Here is a 17,900-nt window from a genome sequence, read left to right on the forward strand (position 1 = left end):
TCCAACTCTACTTTCCATTAAAAAAAAAGACTCAAACTGCAAAATTTATTTCTAGATCTTGACCACATGAAAACTGCTAGCAAAACCTGGGACTTTAGTTAAACCTTCATAAAGACAGAAACCACTCCTGAAATTCAGATCTGGCTCTGGATTTGGAGAAATTCTGGAAGGGCAAGGATTCCCTATTTTGGCTTGTACCTCCTCTTCTTCCATCAAACAATTCAGAGACCCAGACTCAAATTTAGAACACATCACTCGTTCAGCGATTCCAGTGGTTCCCACACTGTTTCAAAGCCCCAGAAGCCAAAGACATTCTGGTCAGAAAAAGCTAATTTTATTTGTTAAGTTTAACCATAACTAAGAACAAGTTTTTCAATACTCTGTAATCCCACACTGATAAGTTCGTCGGCATTGCATCCCAAATACATTCTGTAGCTGCAGTAGGCAACGGCAAGAAACAGCTCTAAATGACCTGCCTTTTAAATTCAAGATGTCATTTCCCATTACATTTTCTTTTTTATCTTTTTGGTGTCCCTTACAATTGTAGAGGCAGACCTTAAACTTCAGGTCGCACTGTGCTATGAAATTGCAGCCCTACCGTTCTCCTTGTAGCCCATTCCCAAGATGACCTCTGGTGCTCTGTAGTAACGTGTCACCACATACGGAGTCATCATGAAACTAGTGCCTGCAGTCCTGGCCAGTCCAAAATCCAAAATCTTCAACGTGCAGTCAGATTTTACCACAATATTACTTGGTTTCAAATCCTGCAAAAGACAGTGAAAAGACATATGACTGTCCATCATAAAGCCAGGCACAGCTGTGATAGGGACTGATATTTTAGGTCACCCTCCAAATATTCTTTTACTCTTCTGACACTTACAGTTACTATCAGAAATACTTGTAAATACACAGCAAAACTTTGCTACTGTTTCTCTAGCAAACTCTTCTGGAAGATGTTCCAACTTGGCATACTGTGGGGCTTTACCTGGATAGTAAGAGCCTACTGGTGTTAAATTAATTGCATTTGGCAGTTCAAGAAACTAGGATTAGTATTAGAGTGCTGTTTTGACTATATTTTTTTTTAATGTTGTGAGGCTAATAGATAAATTCTAACTGAACATGTGGAGATACCTTAATGCTTCATTTGTAACAATTCAGCTCACCCTTTGCTGTATGACTATCCGGAAGACAAATCTATCATCCTTTGCTAAACATACAACATGCCAAGAAAGGAGACGTTTGTATACTGTAAAGCAACATCCACTTTGTAATCCATTTTATGAACCCTTCTTTTCTTCCTCTCATAACAGAATGGAAACATTTTTGGATTTGTTTTTTCAGCTGGAAATCCCAAATGAGTAAAAGCACATTTCAATAAAGAAGTTAACTTGGGATATTTTCAATGCCTTCAGAATTGCCTCCTGCTCACGGTCACATGAACCATTCCCTCTGTTGTCAACAATCATACATAGCGCTACCTCTGGCATTCACAGCCAGGTACCGCGTTTGTACTAGACACAGCACTCTAACATGGAAAAGCAAAATGAGAGGATGCATTTAATTAGACTTAGCAGTCTTTTTATTTGTTTTAGCACATGTAAATGATGGCAAATGACAATTCTATATGCCTTGACCTCTGCAGATCCTCATCAAGCGATACTTGGACCACACTACAACATGAATTCAAAGTGTCTCAATGTCATGCGTGGTAGCTGTACCAGCTGCATTTTAAGAAGAAATAACATTTATCTACACATTTCATAAATCATAATTACTTTGATGATTTCCAGTACTTATTATTTGGTTATTATTTATTTTTAATAATCATATTACATTGTTGTCTGATTTAAATTCACAAATAATCTCATTCCTAATACAAGCACAGAGCTACTCTGCTAAGGGGATAGACTATGACTTGTAACTTTATAGTCATTTTAATGGGAGATAGGCCTTTGACCCACAGTACACAAGAAACTCAAGTGGTTTCTAACGTCTTTACGAAGATGTCATATGCTGCCTTAAGTTTCAAACCAAAGGCACCTTACCCTGTGAATAATTCCTGCAGAGTGAAGATGCTTGATACCACAGAGCATTTGGTACAGTAGATAAGACATTCGCTCATGGTCTAGCTCCATCTGAATGACTTGGCACAGATTGGCATCCATTAACTCCATTACCAGGTAACTGAATGAAAAAGCAAAGTCACAGGTTTATTATTTGTGAAGAGGAACCACAGCATCATCTCAAAATGCCTTTTCTTGTTTCAAAATTCACTTTATCTTTGATGACTGGGAGTAACACCGTTGGAGACCGGGCCCATTCATAATGGTACCATTGTGGTGTTTGTTTCTCACTGCAGAGACATCATTCTTTTAGTGTCCCAGGAAAACAGGTGGGTTGCCGGCCCTTTCTTGGTGCGTTCCCCATGACAGAGACTGTACCCTACATGGGCAAACAGGCAGCATGACACCGAAATGTGCAGAAAACAGAAGAGCCACAAGCACCAAATGACACGACTGCTTGGCTTTTGACCATTACAAGGAATGGCTAGCACAGCACATGTAGGAATCGGAGAGTACTAAAGATGTCTGACAGGCTAAAATATGCATCCCCCTGTGAAACGTCTCCAAAACTCCTCCTAAGATTGCAAGACTTCGCACAACTCTCATTACAACTAGTTGGTCTTTTGCTTCTGATAAATAAGCTTCACTGACAATCTCAGCAGGACATTAACCCAATCCCCTTTATGGTAAGTTAATGTGTTAAACACATCAGCTCATTTCTTAGGAAACATCTCACAAGCACAGCTGATTCACAACTACAATATTACATGAAAACACTCTCAAACTTCGAGGAAAACACTAGCTCTATTCCAATGTGAGCTGCATGCCTTGTCTTCTCTCCAGCACTAGTCACCTCCTCTGCTCTGCACAAGTCTGCAGTGACAATACTATGTGGAAATTCCATATACCAAAATCAGAAAAGTAGCTGTTTGACTTAGCCATTGCTATCTGTCTGTTATCACTACTGATATTAGAGCACAGAATGGGAATACGTTTCCATACAATGTATACAGAATATGGGAAAGACTGAAAGATAAAAGGAGTACAACTATATAAAACACTCAGTATTTAAAATTTCACTCAGTGCAGGTTCATACTACACATAGTACTGCTTGTGCAATAGGGCAACGTTCAGCGGAGATGCTGGTTGTCCTCTGCACACAGCATTAGTTCCCCAATATTTTTACGCAGCCAAAGGTTATATCAAAACAAATACGGAATGAGAAAAAGTTTCACATCGGTCTCTTTTACAGGAAGTTATTTCAGAATGAAGTGCCACAATTCACACACGTCAGGGAGTCACGTAATGACCATCATTTCCCAAGCAAACTAATAATACAAAAGCAGGCCCTTTTAAGTACTCATACCCCTTTCCTCTGCATGTGAAGGCAAGTGCAAAAACACTAGAAGAGCCACCAGCAGGCTTTGCACACTGTTACAGCACTTAGGAAACCCAGTATTTGGCACCTTTTAAGTGTCAAAAGTGCTCTCAATATGGGAATGCAGAATATCAATAAGGGAATGCAGCAATACCCACAGCATAGACTACACATGATCTTTTTTAGAGGGGCTTATAACCTTTGTATTTTGCTGAGTTATTGCATTCAAGGTACACTATAATGCCCCACACGTCTCTAAAGCTTTAGGTTAATTACTGCCTGTGTTACTTACACATCCTGGAACTCCTCCAGAGATTTCTGTGGTGTGAAGACATTTAATAAACTGATAATCTGAAAAGCAAAGTAAGACAAAAGGATAAAGAGAAGTGATAAATGTAAGCAGCTAAGCCCATTTTGAAGTGTCTGTTAAAGGATAAACTCTGTTATTTCACTGCTCAATTTATACTAACATTTCTCACTTTATGGATCAGTCAGCAACATTCAAAATAAAATACCGCAGATCTCCAAGATTTCTTCTTTCATCACTTGAAATGGTTTCTGAGAGAAGGGTTAGCGATCAGTGACAAACCAAAATACTAAGGGTGAGACAGTCCTCTGAATTTTGAAGTCACACATTCAAAGACCAAATTCAGCCTCAATCTAGCATAGCAGTCCTCGTGCCAGAAATTTCTTATATATGAAGAATTCTCATCTGAGGGAGCAAATAATAAAGGACCATTTTATTAAAAATACACAGAAGATTTTCCTTCTCTCTGACATGGCCTAAATTCCTTTGAGGGCACATACGCACACAAGGTGACACAAGTTCCATCATGAGAGGTACTGCTTTTTAATAGAAGGCACATTCTGGGGAATTTTTTACTTGTATTTTTAAAATGCGCTGGGCTGTTGAAAGACACTGATAAGAATGTGTGAAACAGCACAAAGGAAAAAAGCAACCTTAAGAATTTCCCGTGCTTTCCTTCTGTCTGGGCAAAAGAGGTAGAAGATATCAGCACAGCCGCCATGAAGACAATATCTGAATGTCTCCCTCCATCATCACTCTAGGCTTTCTAACAGGAATCATTCAATATTCTTTCTGTCTACCCCACAGATTCTGACTGATTCTTGCCTCCGCACAGGTGCCTTTGCAATCATCTTCTTCCTTTGCTGTTCTCTGTATAGACAGATTAAAACTCCGACCCAACCAACGTGGTGCTGTTATCAGCTCTTAGGCAACATTTTTAAAATTATATACTTAAAATTAATAATGCTGCTGCCGCCCTCTGCTCTTTCCAGTCCATTAAAAACATGAAGTGAGAATGTACCATTCTCTTGCCTACAGGGTTAACTACTCACTCATCCCTGCATTTCAAAGCCCCATAGATTGGTCTGACTGACAGTAGTTTCCACCCAAGTCAACAGGGAGGAGACAGGTATAGTTCTGATCAACCAGTGGAAACATAAGGACAAGTCAATGCCCAGACATGGGGCAGAGGACACTATAGGTGAAAAGTTCTGCTGCTTGCCATTTTAAGGTCAGTTCTTTTTCTTTCCATGTGAATTTGTGATTGAGAACAAGTGTCACATCTCACCTCACATCATGCTTTTCAAGCTTATTTATGCTTTGCATAAGGAGAGCCATTGCAGGATCTGAGACAAGAGTATATGTGTAGGAAACTGAAAAATTCACTCCTAATGAAAAGGAAAGGGCACACAGGCATGGCACCATGCCACAGCAGAAATCAAGGAATTGTACAAAAATTAAATCGTTGGGAGATCCCTTGACAATGCAATGGGGCAATCCTACATATCTCACGACAAAAAGCCAAGCTTATACAGCGTCAGGCAGACAGTTCTAACTAATAGATAGATGGTTACAATGAACATACAGCCCTGAAATAACTCTTTTGCTGCAGTGTAGGAATATTTTCGTTCATTATGGATACTAAATGTTATACAATACGTAGTGGGTGTAAGAAGCAAGAAAGTCTAGAACCTGCTAGTGCTGTTTATTTTAACAAGAACACTGCATAGAAGGAATGGCATAACGTCTTGAGGCTTCAGAGTCCCTGGCTCCACAACATTAACTTACACATGAATATGTGAGAATGGAAAAGTGCTTTGGTTCTTGTCTTCAGCAGTTTTGCAGCAACCTTCACCACGATGACCCCTCACCTTGTACAATCTATACAATGCATCTATATGACTAGGTTTTAGATGAAATCCTGAACAAGGAGTGATGCTTGTGCATGGGTACTCCAACTTAAGAGACACTGCTTTTGAGTCACAGATCCCAGTGACAGGAAAATGGAGCCAGGATTCCAACAACCACTTACGCATTTCTGGATAAGGAGTTCACAAGAACGTATTCTGCTCTCTCCCCTTCTATCACCCCAGCCCTTAGTAGCAGCACCCCATTTGGCATAGCCTATAAATAAGCACATGGAAGATCCTCACTCTCTCATGTGGGCATACAGTACTGGAAAGCCTGTAGCCCTTGAGCATAATTTACTTTTCATTTCTTCTATTTTAAAAATGCACCAAACAAAACCATTTTCTTTCTAACAAACCAATATGCATACCACTTCTCAGGTTACCGACTGAAAACTTACATTTTTATGATTCACACACTTCATGAGGACCAGCTCCCTGTAAGCTCGCTTGGCATGAGTTTGGTTCTGAAATGGTCTGCTGAGCTTCTTAATGGCCACGTTTCTGTCAAGGACGGCATCATATGCAGCACTGCAGTAATTACAAACACAGGGGTTATGCATCTTAGCAGATGTCCTCCATTTCTCATGGCAAATTTCTGAGCCTCACTTGTACTACCGCCTTTTTTTCCACTGAGAAAAATACTGGGGCAAAAGGAGGAGGGAGTTTCTAGTGAGAATAAGAAGACATCAAAAGGAAACATGTACCACCACATCAGCAGAAGACAGCATGCACCACTACTTCTGAACTTCAGTTCTATACGAAATTAATGCTTATTATCAAGGGGTGGAAAAAAAATAATTAAGTAACTTCAAATAAAAATACAATAAAAACTAAATGAGACAAAAAGTTGTTTCATAAAGCAACTCTCTGTGCATTGGGTACAGCGGAGAGGCTTTTGCTTTTTCTGTCGTGATTAAGGACACCTTCATGAAGTGGCTCAATGAACAATTGCCCACTTTTATCTAGAATGAAGTTTGTACTGTCCTTATGTTGCTAATGGAATCAAGTCATTTAATCATTCTTCAAGAGCATATCATCCAATTCCAATAACATACTTAGAAACAGAACCATTTCACAACGATCATTTCCTTGTCATTTGTCATTTCCTTCTGATAATGAAAAAATTTGTTACATATGCTTAGTTAAAAATTTTGAAAACGTGAAGAAATACAGGCTCTGGTTTGCAGAGTGGGCTTTTAAAGCTGGGCTCCTAAAATTCTCCTTATGGTTTGAAATGTTTTGTACAATCTTCAGTTATTTTAATAACCTTCACCTCCTATTAATTTGAACCACTTATTTTGGTGGTTCAAATCTGACTAAACAAATTTTGACTTCTACATTTCACAAAACATGCTAATTCTTGCAAACATTCCCAAACGTACAGTCCTCAGACCCTCTTCCTGATTCTCCCTTTTACCAAGAACCAGGAAAGGCATGACACAAGTTTTCTGCTACTCCAAGAACAACAACAGTACATTTCCCAAAAGATACATCAACCAAACCACTAGTTGTTCTAAAAATAATTACTTTTTTAAGCATCAAAGCAAATATTCAAAATCCTATATTTTTTTTTTCTTTTTAATTCCTGATTATTGTAGACATTCACTGACATTCACTTACAGAGCCTTACTGACCAAGTACAGAGCAGAAAGCATGCAAGCATCAGTAGCTTAGTCACAAAGCCAACAAAACCATACAACTGCTCTAAGTAAAAAAGTGTTGGCAATGTATGTCTTCGAAACCACACAGGTGGAGAAGAAGAAATAGTGTAATTACACTACTCCTGCATAAATAACACACTGAATACATACCATAAAGAATAATAATTGTTTGCTAAAAGTAACAAGGAGTTTTGTGAAAAATGCTTTAGTCTACTGTTGACATTTGGGGCAGGATTTCCCCTGAAAATATGTTCAAAGGGAAAAAAAAAAAAATCTCATGACTGCTTTTGCAGTTATTCTGAAACTATCAGGAAGTACCATTTTCACAGTTAAACTATTTCAGATCAAAATGTTAATTTACAGAAAAAAAGTAAAAATATATACTGAATCTGCCCAAATTATCAACGCTGTGAAATGCCAAGTCCTGCACCTGGGGAGGAATAGCCCCAGAAGCCATTACACGCTTGGGGGCCAACAGTCTGGAAAGCAGCTTTGCAGAGGAGGACCCAGAGGATGTGGTGGACAAGCCAGCAATGTGCCCTCATAGCAAAGAAGGACAACAGCATTCTTACCACTGTTCTTAAGTATCTGCTGGGAGGAGTAAAGATGATGAAGCCAGACTCTTCCAGTGGTCCTGAGCAACCTGCTTTAGTTGACTCTGCTTTGAACAGGTGGGTTGGATGAGATGCTCTCCAGCGTCATCCATTCTGTCACTTGGTAGCAATTCTTTTTTCTCTTATTCATTAATAAGGCATATAAATTTTATGACCCAGCTAACATCATGCTAGGCACATGCAGAAAAAAAGATGTTCACTCACTACTATGAAGCAACATATATGAAGCAGCTCAGGTGATAAGGCTATGAAAGATCCTGTCTGACTTGACTTCATTTTGGCCAGAGAATTGCACTCAACTAAACCTTAAATTAGGAGGAACATGATGTGTGATTCAGCCTAACAGTACATAGCAGAAAGCAAACCTCCTGTAGCAACCGTCCAGAATTGTGTCTTTCATTCTCATTTAATTCAGCCACAACAGGGCATCATAAAGGCCACAATTAAAATATCCCTTAATTCCATTAAGAAAATATTAAAGAAATAAAATGCAAAGCCAAAGGATTTAAAACCCATGATCCTTCAACAGTTAAATATTTTGTCTGTGCCATCATGGACATATATTGCAAATGCACTTCAGCAGACAAATCTCTCAACTAATCCATATTACTTGATAACCCTACTTCTTTTAAGAAGAAGAGCCTACATGAGACTCATCTGAGCTATGTAAGAGTACTTTGAATCATTTTAATAATCTTTTCTCACATTTTAATCTCATTAGATACATCATAAAAATCACTCACTAGGAGATAGAAAACAGTAATACCAAAAGTTTGTCTGGGCAACCATTTTCTCCAGTTTCTGATCTCCGTTTGCTCCTCTGAATTTTCTCTCTCCATCAAAGCAAGAGATAAAAAAGCATCAATCTAAAATCAGAAAACCAAAGGCTTCTTAACTCTGGCTTTTATGATCCATTCCCAGTCCTTTACATGGCATGGAGGAAAATAAAACAACTAAAGTAATCGTTTGTAAAGGGATATTTACTTTGAGATACAGGGATCTTGACTGCAGTTCTATCATTGTCTTCTATCAAACGGAAGGTGTCCAACTACTTCAAGAGGTCAATACGTAAATTCATTGCACTGAGTAAATGAATAGCACTGATGGTTTTTTTTTCTATTCACCAGAGAGAAGCTTTTGTTTACAGACAGCCAACTATGCATTTTACTACAAATAAATTACAGATACCACATGTAGGTCCTCTCTCTGGTGCTTGCTACACAAAATCCTTACCTTGGAACACCAAGGTTAGTATTGATGATATATCAGCCGCCTTAAGACAAACTTCAATCACTGCCAGAAGAGTGGCTGTATAAACAGGTGACTCAAGGGAGCAGGAATAAGAGAGAGAGAGTAATGAGTGTCTGCAAACTCGGAAAAGGCTGAGTGTGAAAGTCAATTTCAAGATCTCTAATGAGACTGGACTTGCATCTAAAAGCCTGCGATTCTTTCTCTGGAAACTCTATCATAACATCTCTTGCTCGACTATGAATTTATTTTTTAATTTATACAGTTGCCCTATTTTTTTTTAACAAAGACTATAACTCACCCCTGGTCTTGTAATAAAATGAGCTCAGAAAAATCCTCCAAGTTTACTACCATATCTCTGGCAGCTGTACAGACAGAATTTGCTATAAATTCTGTTTACAGCTAGTTTGGCAAGGTAAATGTTAGTGTTAAATATGCCTTTTTAAACTGTAAATAATTTGAAACAAATCTATTTAGCAAAAAAAATTATCCAGATGTGACTATAAATTCATGACTATCAAGAGATACATGTAATTACAGCTATTCAACAAGACTCTTTGCTGACTTCAGCAGGAAAAAAAAAAAAAAGAAATGAAACGAAACTCATTCTAGTCAGATATACACAAACCCAGATCATCATTTACCACTGATATTGTCTGTGAGTTCAGACTGTAATGCTCAATGAGCAACGCTCTGTTATCATAGACTTGAAGAACCAGCCATTCATTTTTATACCTGTTTCAAAAAGCAAAAGAAAAGCATTCTAGTTTCATGTACAAGTTTCTATTTCAATAGACACTTACCGAGTAAATACTTAAAATTATTCTTTCCATACAGGAATAACCCTTCTAATCAACAATGAAACTGAACATTTATCACTTCCATTAAATTCAACCCTAGAATAGACTACCAAACCCACAGAAAACATATTTTTTAAATCAACTTTGAGAGATGGGTTCCTAGGATAACAAATGTCAATTTTGATAGTTTCAAAATTCTTCAGATGGGGCACACACATCCTTTTCAAGATGCTTACCCTTTCTCAAGGCATTACTTCATTAAAGTACTATTATTAGCTCTCAGATGACAGAACGGAAGCCTGAAACAGGAAGGGAAGCTCCCAGACTCCAGCCTCCCAGGGCAGGCTGTGAAACGGAGACTCTCCTTAATCTCAGCAAACAGCTCTCTATATTAAGAAAGTGTCTTCACTGAATGTTGTAAAAATCCAAGGGACACTAAACATTCCTCTGACCTATCACTACATATATATAATGCAACAAATATAGTATTAAAATCTTTCTGAAAAGCTACTTAATATTACACTCACTTTCTAAAGCGACAAACTGGTCATTTTTGCCTTCCTCCAGAAAGACTCCATCTGCAGCTCTGTTTATTACGAATCACTGCTATTTATATCTGCATTACTTGATCTTTCTAAGTAAGGTAGTTTTGCCACTGACATTAGCATTTTGCCTTATTTCCTTCATCCCAGCACAGCAAGAGGGAAGAAAGCTGAAACTGAATTTGTTAAACAAAGCACTGATCTGTGTATTTGAAATACCCTGGTTATTTAGTGCTGAGATCTCCCATCAGTGGAGAGAACTGGTAACCTTGAAAATCACAGTTAACAAGAATGTTAATGATAGCTCATCCTCAACAATCAACACAGATATACTGAGTGGAACACATTCTGTATACACACACAGATACACATCTAAATATATATACACATATACATAAAAAGAAAAGCACAGATGTATGTATACATAAATCCTTTTCACAGCAATTTCTCTGACTTCAAACTCCCTGCCCTTGGTTTCAGATAACTATCACTACTGCACTTTCGGAAGACATCATTTTGAGGAACGACAAGAGCCAAGTCTCTTTTTTCTTTATCAAGAAAAATTTCTGTAAAAGTGGTTTATGAAACTGTAACCATAAAATATTTTAAGTGATTTTCCCCTGTCTACTTCAGGTCCCATTTCAGGCAAGCACTCTCTAACAAACAGTGAAAAAGTTATTTTGCTTTAAGCAAATTTTAAAGTGTATTCGGGTAGGGTTTTTTGCAGGTTTTGTTTGTTTGCTTTTTATGTTGAGCTCACTTATCAGTCCAAATTTTAGAATGAAATTAGACCTTCTCATTCTTACCTTTTTTTACCCTCTTTTGACATGTAACTTCCGAGTTTCTAGAGGCAGACATCGACACATTTCTATTTACAAACTGTGCATAATCCTCTCTTCAATAAATACTTTTAAGCAGAAAAAAAAAAAATCATTATTTTTAGAGTGAAAACTTCTCTCCAGGAAGTATCTTTAAAAACAGTGAATGTTTTCCTTGAAAATGGTGTAAAAGAAAAGAATTCCATACATGCACCAACACGCAGAAACAGCTTCTCCCTAACAGTATAAGTTAAAGGCCACTGACATGAACAAGAGTGTTTAAATGTCCTTATTAGGTTCGGAATCAAGTCTGTGTGCTGAAAACCCAGAAAATTACCAGTATGACCCTAAAGAAGAGTTGCAGACCTGTTGTCAGGAATGGCTACTCTACACTCCGGATCAGGTCTATTTCTTCTCAAAACGCAGAGAAATTCAGTGGCCTCTGAGACTATATTCAGAGCTGATGCTTAAGACCACCAATACAGTTTCATAACGGATGACTGCTGCACTTTTTCTGTTACAGTATACAGTTCCAGCTATTTGTTTTGATTTTCCATCAGCTCACAGCTTCTTGCAATCAGCTGGTAACAGCTGGACTAGGAAATACAATCAAGCTGCCTCCCCAACTGCAACACAAGTCATCATCTACTTTTTTTTACTATAGCCATGAATGTTTCACAGAATAAACAAATCGGTCTCCAAGACCTTCCGTGAGCTTCCTCATCATGGCCAAGATAACTGATTGATCTCAAAATGCTCCTTCCTGCACTGCATGGGGCAGCAAAGATTGTGCATGCTGAACTGCAGCAGAGGAGAAAAACACAGGCATCCTGCCACAGCAAATACCTTGCCAGCAAGGTGCTCCAGCTGGTGCCCTTTGGAGCCCCTTCACATGCCAAGACGACATGAAACCTAAGCAGCAAAGATAAAAAAAAAGGTCAAGCCTAGCTGTCACCTCAGTGCATTTTAAATGGTGGCAGGTCCCCTCTTTGGGCCTTTGGGAACATTGCAGCCAAAACAAGGTAACTCCCTGACAAATGTTCAACATGTGATCTCTTATCCTGTGTTAGAATGAAGTAATGTGAGAGAGGACAGAAATGCTTGAATCATTTGGGATTATCATCCTAGTCCTTGAACGGGAGTTCAATATTGGTGTCAAGATCATATAATGAATTCTGTAGCAGTTAAACTTCAAAGATGCACCATTAAACTTGGATGATTTTAAGACAAAAGTTCAAAATGTGTGGCTCTATTTTACATTTCAGTGTTTAATCAGGAAAGATAGGTTTGTTTTCAAAGAAAACTCTTAGAGAATCACGCCCGCTGTTCAGCGTGCACATGCTTTCATATATTTACTAAATTTATGGTAGGCAAAATCCAGTTAAAACCAGAAAAGACACGTCTTGTTCTCTGCTTTTACAATACTCTTCATTTAGTGTACTGCACTAGAAAATGCTTGGTCTCAAACTTTGCTTGTAAGACTTATGGTTCTGATACTGAAATAAAGCCCTCTGAAAATGAAGAACTTTATTGTCTAATTCATATTATGGATTTTACATTTAGATATTTAATATTTTAGAACAAAGAAGAGCATACGTGGCACATTTTGACTAAAAAATGTCCACATCTCCTGTATCCTTTCCCTATAGTGTCACTGAAATTATTAGGCCCTGGTTAAATGGAAATATGTTTTAGTTGAGCTACATGTTTTTTCAGAAATCAGAACGAAGCTCTCTGGTTATCCATACATTAAACAAGAAAAGGTGATTTAAAGAGCTCTACACATATTTCTGTATGAAAATGTATGGAAATGACAAAAAGAAGAAAGAAAGAACTGCTCATGTGTCCAGTCGTAACTGTGCTTATTGAAATGGGAGTCAAACAAACAAGTCTTTGCCACAGCTAGAAGAAAGTACTTCAACAGGAATCCTTCCCCAGTCAGATCTGCGGCAGTGTATGCCTAGATATTTATGATCTTAAAGAACTTGTTCAGAGGTCCAAATGCACTCAGGCCTATTCTTAAAAAAGCGAACACAAAGTCCAAGCCCACAACTCATCCAGTCCCTTTACTGTCACCCATAAAGGACTAGAACAGTATCATTTTCATATCCATGACATCTGCAGTCCAATTTTGAATTCATATTACTCATTCTGTTTAAAGTACTACAGTCGTTGCCTGATATGTCAAAGCCAAGCAGCCCTTTCCAGCAAAGATAAACTGGGAAGCACAATGAATTTGTATTTCTAAGGGCAACTAGATTTAAAAACTCTGCTGTGAAATCTATTTTACAATTCAGTCATGCTGAGACAGCTCTTATCTGCCAAACTTTCAGATGTGTGTTCTGAAGGAAGATGATCGAGCCATCATACGTAAAACAATGTAAAAGAAGTTGCACAGAAAAAAGGGCTGGAATGCTTATTTTTAGTACACATATTTACAGTAAAAGTTCATTCAACATCTCTCACTGGTGGCTCCAAATGTGCTATATTATAACTTTATCAATTATACTACCGGGTAAAACTGTAAAATAAAATATTTCACTATGTGGCAAAAGAAGCTACATACAAGAAGCTACATACTTGGAGAACTGCTGGGAAAAAGAGGAATCACAGGCTGGAATCTATTAAGAAAAAGGAGGGTCTGCAGTAAAATTTGCCCTCTATTTCTTGCTGACAAATTCTTCTGTTACTAGAGTAAACCTGCTCTGCTGATATCTTCTTTTAAAACACCAAGGCAGATTCTGTGCACCTGGCTGAAGTTGAGTACCTAGCACATTAAAACTGTCAGTCACATGAAAAATCTTTTTGGATCTACAAACTGAAATAGACAACAGCTACTATCTTCCATGGCCACCTCACAGTCATAATTTAAAAGACTTGCTGGCTTGCCTGACAAACAGAACAAAAGCTGTCAGTTTGGAGAAAAAGAAACATTATTTCACAGCATTTCTTGCTGCATTTCTCAACTGATTAAAAATCAAAATTCAACCAAGCACTAAAAACATATCGTCAGCAAATCATCATCTGAAATGTGATAATCATGGAAGGAAAACAAGTTAACGTAAAAAAAGGTTAACCCTAAAAGGCTACTCAAATTCTAGTTTCCTAAAATTAACCCTGCAATCTCTGCAAGGCTATTCTAAGCGGACAGAAACAGAAGATCGGAGACACCAAAATGTCGGTGCTATTCTGGGAAGGAAGAAAGCCAATGCTGCCACATACATCACCTTTGTGCTCCCAGCCAAAGGGCCAGTAAACAGCCTGCCCCTATGCTGACACTAACTCAATAAACCCAGGTTGCTCTAACTCATTCATCACTCTCTTGTACAACTGGGGTAATTCTGTATCTACAGTCTCTCATACTGAAGGACATCTCTGATGCTAGCAGGTAGAACTGATGATTTATAAGGACACCAAATGTTTTACCTGCTGCATAACAAGCCAAAATGCCTTTGTTAACAGCAACAACATTTAAAATTACTTAGGTTTTTGGGTTGCCCTGTTACACCAGAAACTTCAAGATGTGATGCTCTGACACAATTTTAAAGCCAGATTTTTCTTTGAATTAGAAACTCTACCCCCTTCTGTGACTCATGGTGAATTAGCGACCCCAGAGCTACTAAATTTATTTCCAGTTTGTAAATGAGCACCAATGAATTTTGGATGGAAAAGTATAACATCATGAATCCAGAAAAGAACAAAAGCAAAAAAAACAACCCAAAACCCCCTCGATGTCCTGTTTGCCACTTGCTTTCACTCCTGCCTTTGAGTCTTCCTCCTTTCTGCTTCCCTTCCTAACTGCCTCTTTCTTTATTGCAACTCTTGCCCATTTTGGTGAGTTTTCCCCACTCATGTCATGCCAGACATGTCTCACCTTGTTCACAAACTTCACCTAGGCTTCATACACAATCTCTTGTTTCATATTCTCCTTCTATTTTGCACAACACCCATTATACTAAAATTTTTTTTTTGGCTGTCTCTGTTTTTTATGATTATCTAAGGATAGCAGGTCTTGGGAAAAAGGACAACTTTTTGCTTTCTGTAAACCACTGTGAAAATCTGTAGACCATATAAATATCAGAGAATAAATATCAGCAATACATGCTGGCAAAGAAAATGTGATTATCTGAGCTGCATTTCCTCCCAGACGGGGTCTAGTTTTTCTATTTCTGGTTTCATTGCTTCTTTTATTTGGGCTCTGTCCTATAGCCCTACCTCTCAGATTCTATATGGTCACAGCTATTCTTCTATCATGGGAGAAAACCCATGTCCCTAAGAGGGAACAGAAGTGTTTAGTGCAATTGCTCTCATATTAAACAAATGATAATCAGTGATGATGATGCAACAGTCTTCATTTCAGTAGTGACAGGATTTCAAGTGAATGAAATAAAAGAATAAGTCTGAACTCAGTTAAGGAATGGCTCAATGCACTAACAGTAGTTAGTTCTAACCTGGATTTCCTCCTTGAACTGAAATTTGTCTGCGACTGAATTCCAGGCAGACAACCTGACACAACAGGAGAAGCAAGGAGAATCTTGAAAAAAAATCTGTCTGATATGTTGAAGTGTAGGAGTGAGATAGAACAAATGTGAGAAAAGGCAGATCTGGCAGTGACCAAAAGGAAGTTTTTGGTGGGGCAGGAGCAGATAGGTGCCTGAAATCCATAAAAGGAGTTATAAAATGTTACTGCCTGATAGTGAAAAGTATACATTAAATAGCAGTTTTAATCAGCCAACACAGAAAGAGCTTAAGTTACACAAACAATAGTTACCTCTCTGCAGTCACAAAATTTACGAGCACCTGATAAATTTTTTAATGGCTCTAACACGATCATAGGTGCTTATCCAGTCATGGCTATGAACAAAACTGCTCTATAATCTAAGAACGGTACTGATCCAGCTGAAAATCCTTGGTGTCAATGCTCTCGCATGAGCCTGACAGTGCCTTTATAGGACTGTACTTTATGACCAAGTAAAGTGAGTATTGCTGTCAGGGGTCACAAAAACAGGTTGTGCTGAGATAGTTTCTACATCAGCTTATTTACTTTTTATTTTCCCCCATAAATTTGCAGAGAGAAAATTTGGAACAGATTTTGCCTGCTTAACTACTGTAGTCATGGAAACTATACAGGTTCTTTAAGGAGAAAAGAAGAAAAAAAGGACAGAGTCAGAAATATAGGCAGTCTGAGTATTTTAGAGAGAGAGACCCTGATCTCTTTGCCAGCAGAGCATAGTATGGCATGTTTTCTTATATACAGTTTGCAATTACCAGAACCTAAATTACATTTTAGATTTCTGTGTACTGGTAAAGGGAAATGAAAGACGAGAAGACAAACATGAAATACGTGTTGACTTCCTATCTACCAGGAATCTCGGCAGTTAGGCAGAAAAAGGACATTACCAAAAAACATTTGATAAATACTGTTTGTAATGTAACTACATGTCAGACATCTAAAAACGACAAAAAAGATACAACAATAATCCTTGCTCAAACATTACATCTCGGGTACCCCTGGCGCATAAAAATGGGTCTTCATCCTGCCTCAGACGCCTTCATGCACTGCTACTTGATATATACCTTTTTTTTGCTTCTTTCTCACTTATATTACATATTAGTAGTTTGACACATGGGAGCTGTTCCTTGTGATGCTAATGGTGGTTTCCTCCACACCCAAGCTAAGTTCTTTGTTGGTCATTAGCAAGAGCATTGTGAGACATTGCCTCTCTTCTCACCCTGTATCCAAGCAAACTGTCTCCAAATATGTGTTACTACGTAAATTCTAACATCACCTTAAGAAACATAAATCTGACAAACTTAGATAAGCACCCTCACTCAAAATTCTGGAGCTCAAGTCCGCAGATATACTCAGTCTTTGCTGTTCCCACTGGGAGTCTCTCAGCACCTTAAAATTCATGTGACGCTGCTACAGATTGCAAATACAACTGGGAAGCTTGCTCTTCTTCTGAAGAATGAAGGCATAGATACATCAGAACCACAAATCAGAATGTGCTGTTCTAGATGTTCATCAGACAGTGATCAGTGGTTAACTGAATACCTGCAATTAAATTTTGGAGCAACGACACGCTAGAAAATCCAAAGAATACTACAAGGTGAACACAAATTGGTAGTTGGAGAAAAATCCTGCAATGCACAAAAGAATGAGTGAGGCTTGAAGACTGCTGTGAGTTTACTTACGGTATTTCAACATTTAAGAACTTACCAAAGTGGAAAAAAAAATTCTGGCAATAGTTTAAACCACCTTTTCTCAGGAGAAAAAAAAATACCTCATCAGGTGCTGCCATTGTATTAGATGACATTAGCATTGGGAAACATCAGATAATTTACTTAAATTGACATGGTTATTTCACTAACAGTACAGTTATAGTTCACAGTACAAACTGACAGCTGTTTTCTACATCACTCTCACACTCAACACTTGTAATACTCTTTAAAGGTTGTCTTGAAAAACCTCTTCAGGAGCGGAGTGCCAAAGCGCATCAGCAAAGCACACAACAGCATGAGAAAGAGTACACAAGCTGAACTAATGGACATAATTTG

General features: G+C 38.1%; 1 protein-coding gene across 8 annotated transcripts in view; it reads right to left on the reverse strand.

Moving 5' to 3' along the window:
* MAPK10 (mitogen-activated protein kinase 10) overlaps nucleotides 1–17,900 on the reverse strand; it is a 171,137-nt gene that overhangs the window by 52,081 nt on the left and 101,156 nt on the right. For 7 of the 8 annotated variants that reach the window (XM_063335101.1, XM_063335094.1, XM_063335098.1 and 4 more), the window contains 4 exons: nucleotides 6,058–6,187; nucleotides 3,735–3,793; nucleotides 2,046–2,184; nucleotides 599–764 (listed from right to left, as the gene is read on the reverse strand). In XM_063335101.1, the coding sequence (XP_063191171.1) occupies nucleotides 599–764; nucleotides 2,046–2,184; nucleotides 3,735–3,793; nucleotides 6,058–6,187 (494 nt within the window). Of the gene's footprint in view, nucleotides 1–598; nucleotides 765–2,045; nucleotides 2,185–3,734; nucleotides 3,794–6,057; nucleotides 6,188–9,167; nucleotides 9,259–17,900 lie in introns of all 8 variants that reach the window. The other variant, XM_063335100.1, reaches the window with a different exon arrangement.

This window comes from Chroicocephalus ridibundus, chromosome 5 (genome assembly GCF_963924245.1).
Source record: "Chroicocephalus ridibundus chromosome 5, bChrRid1.1, whole genome shotgun sequence".
Lineage (NCBI taxonomy): Eukaryota > Metazoa > Chordata > Aves > Charadriiformes > Laridae > Chroicocephalus > Chroicocephalus ridibundus.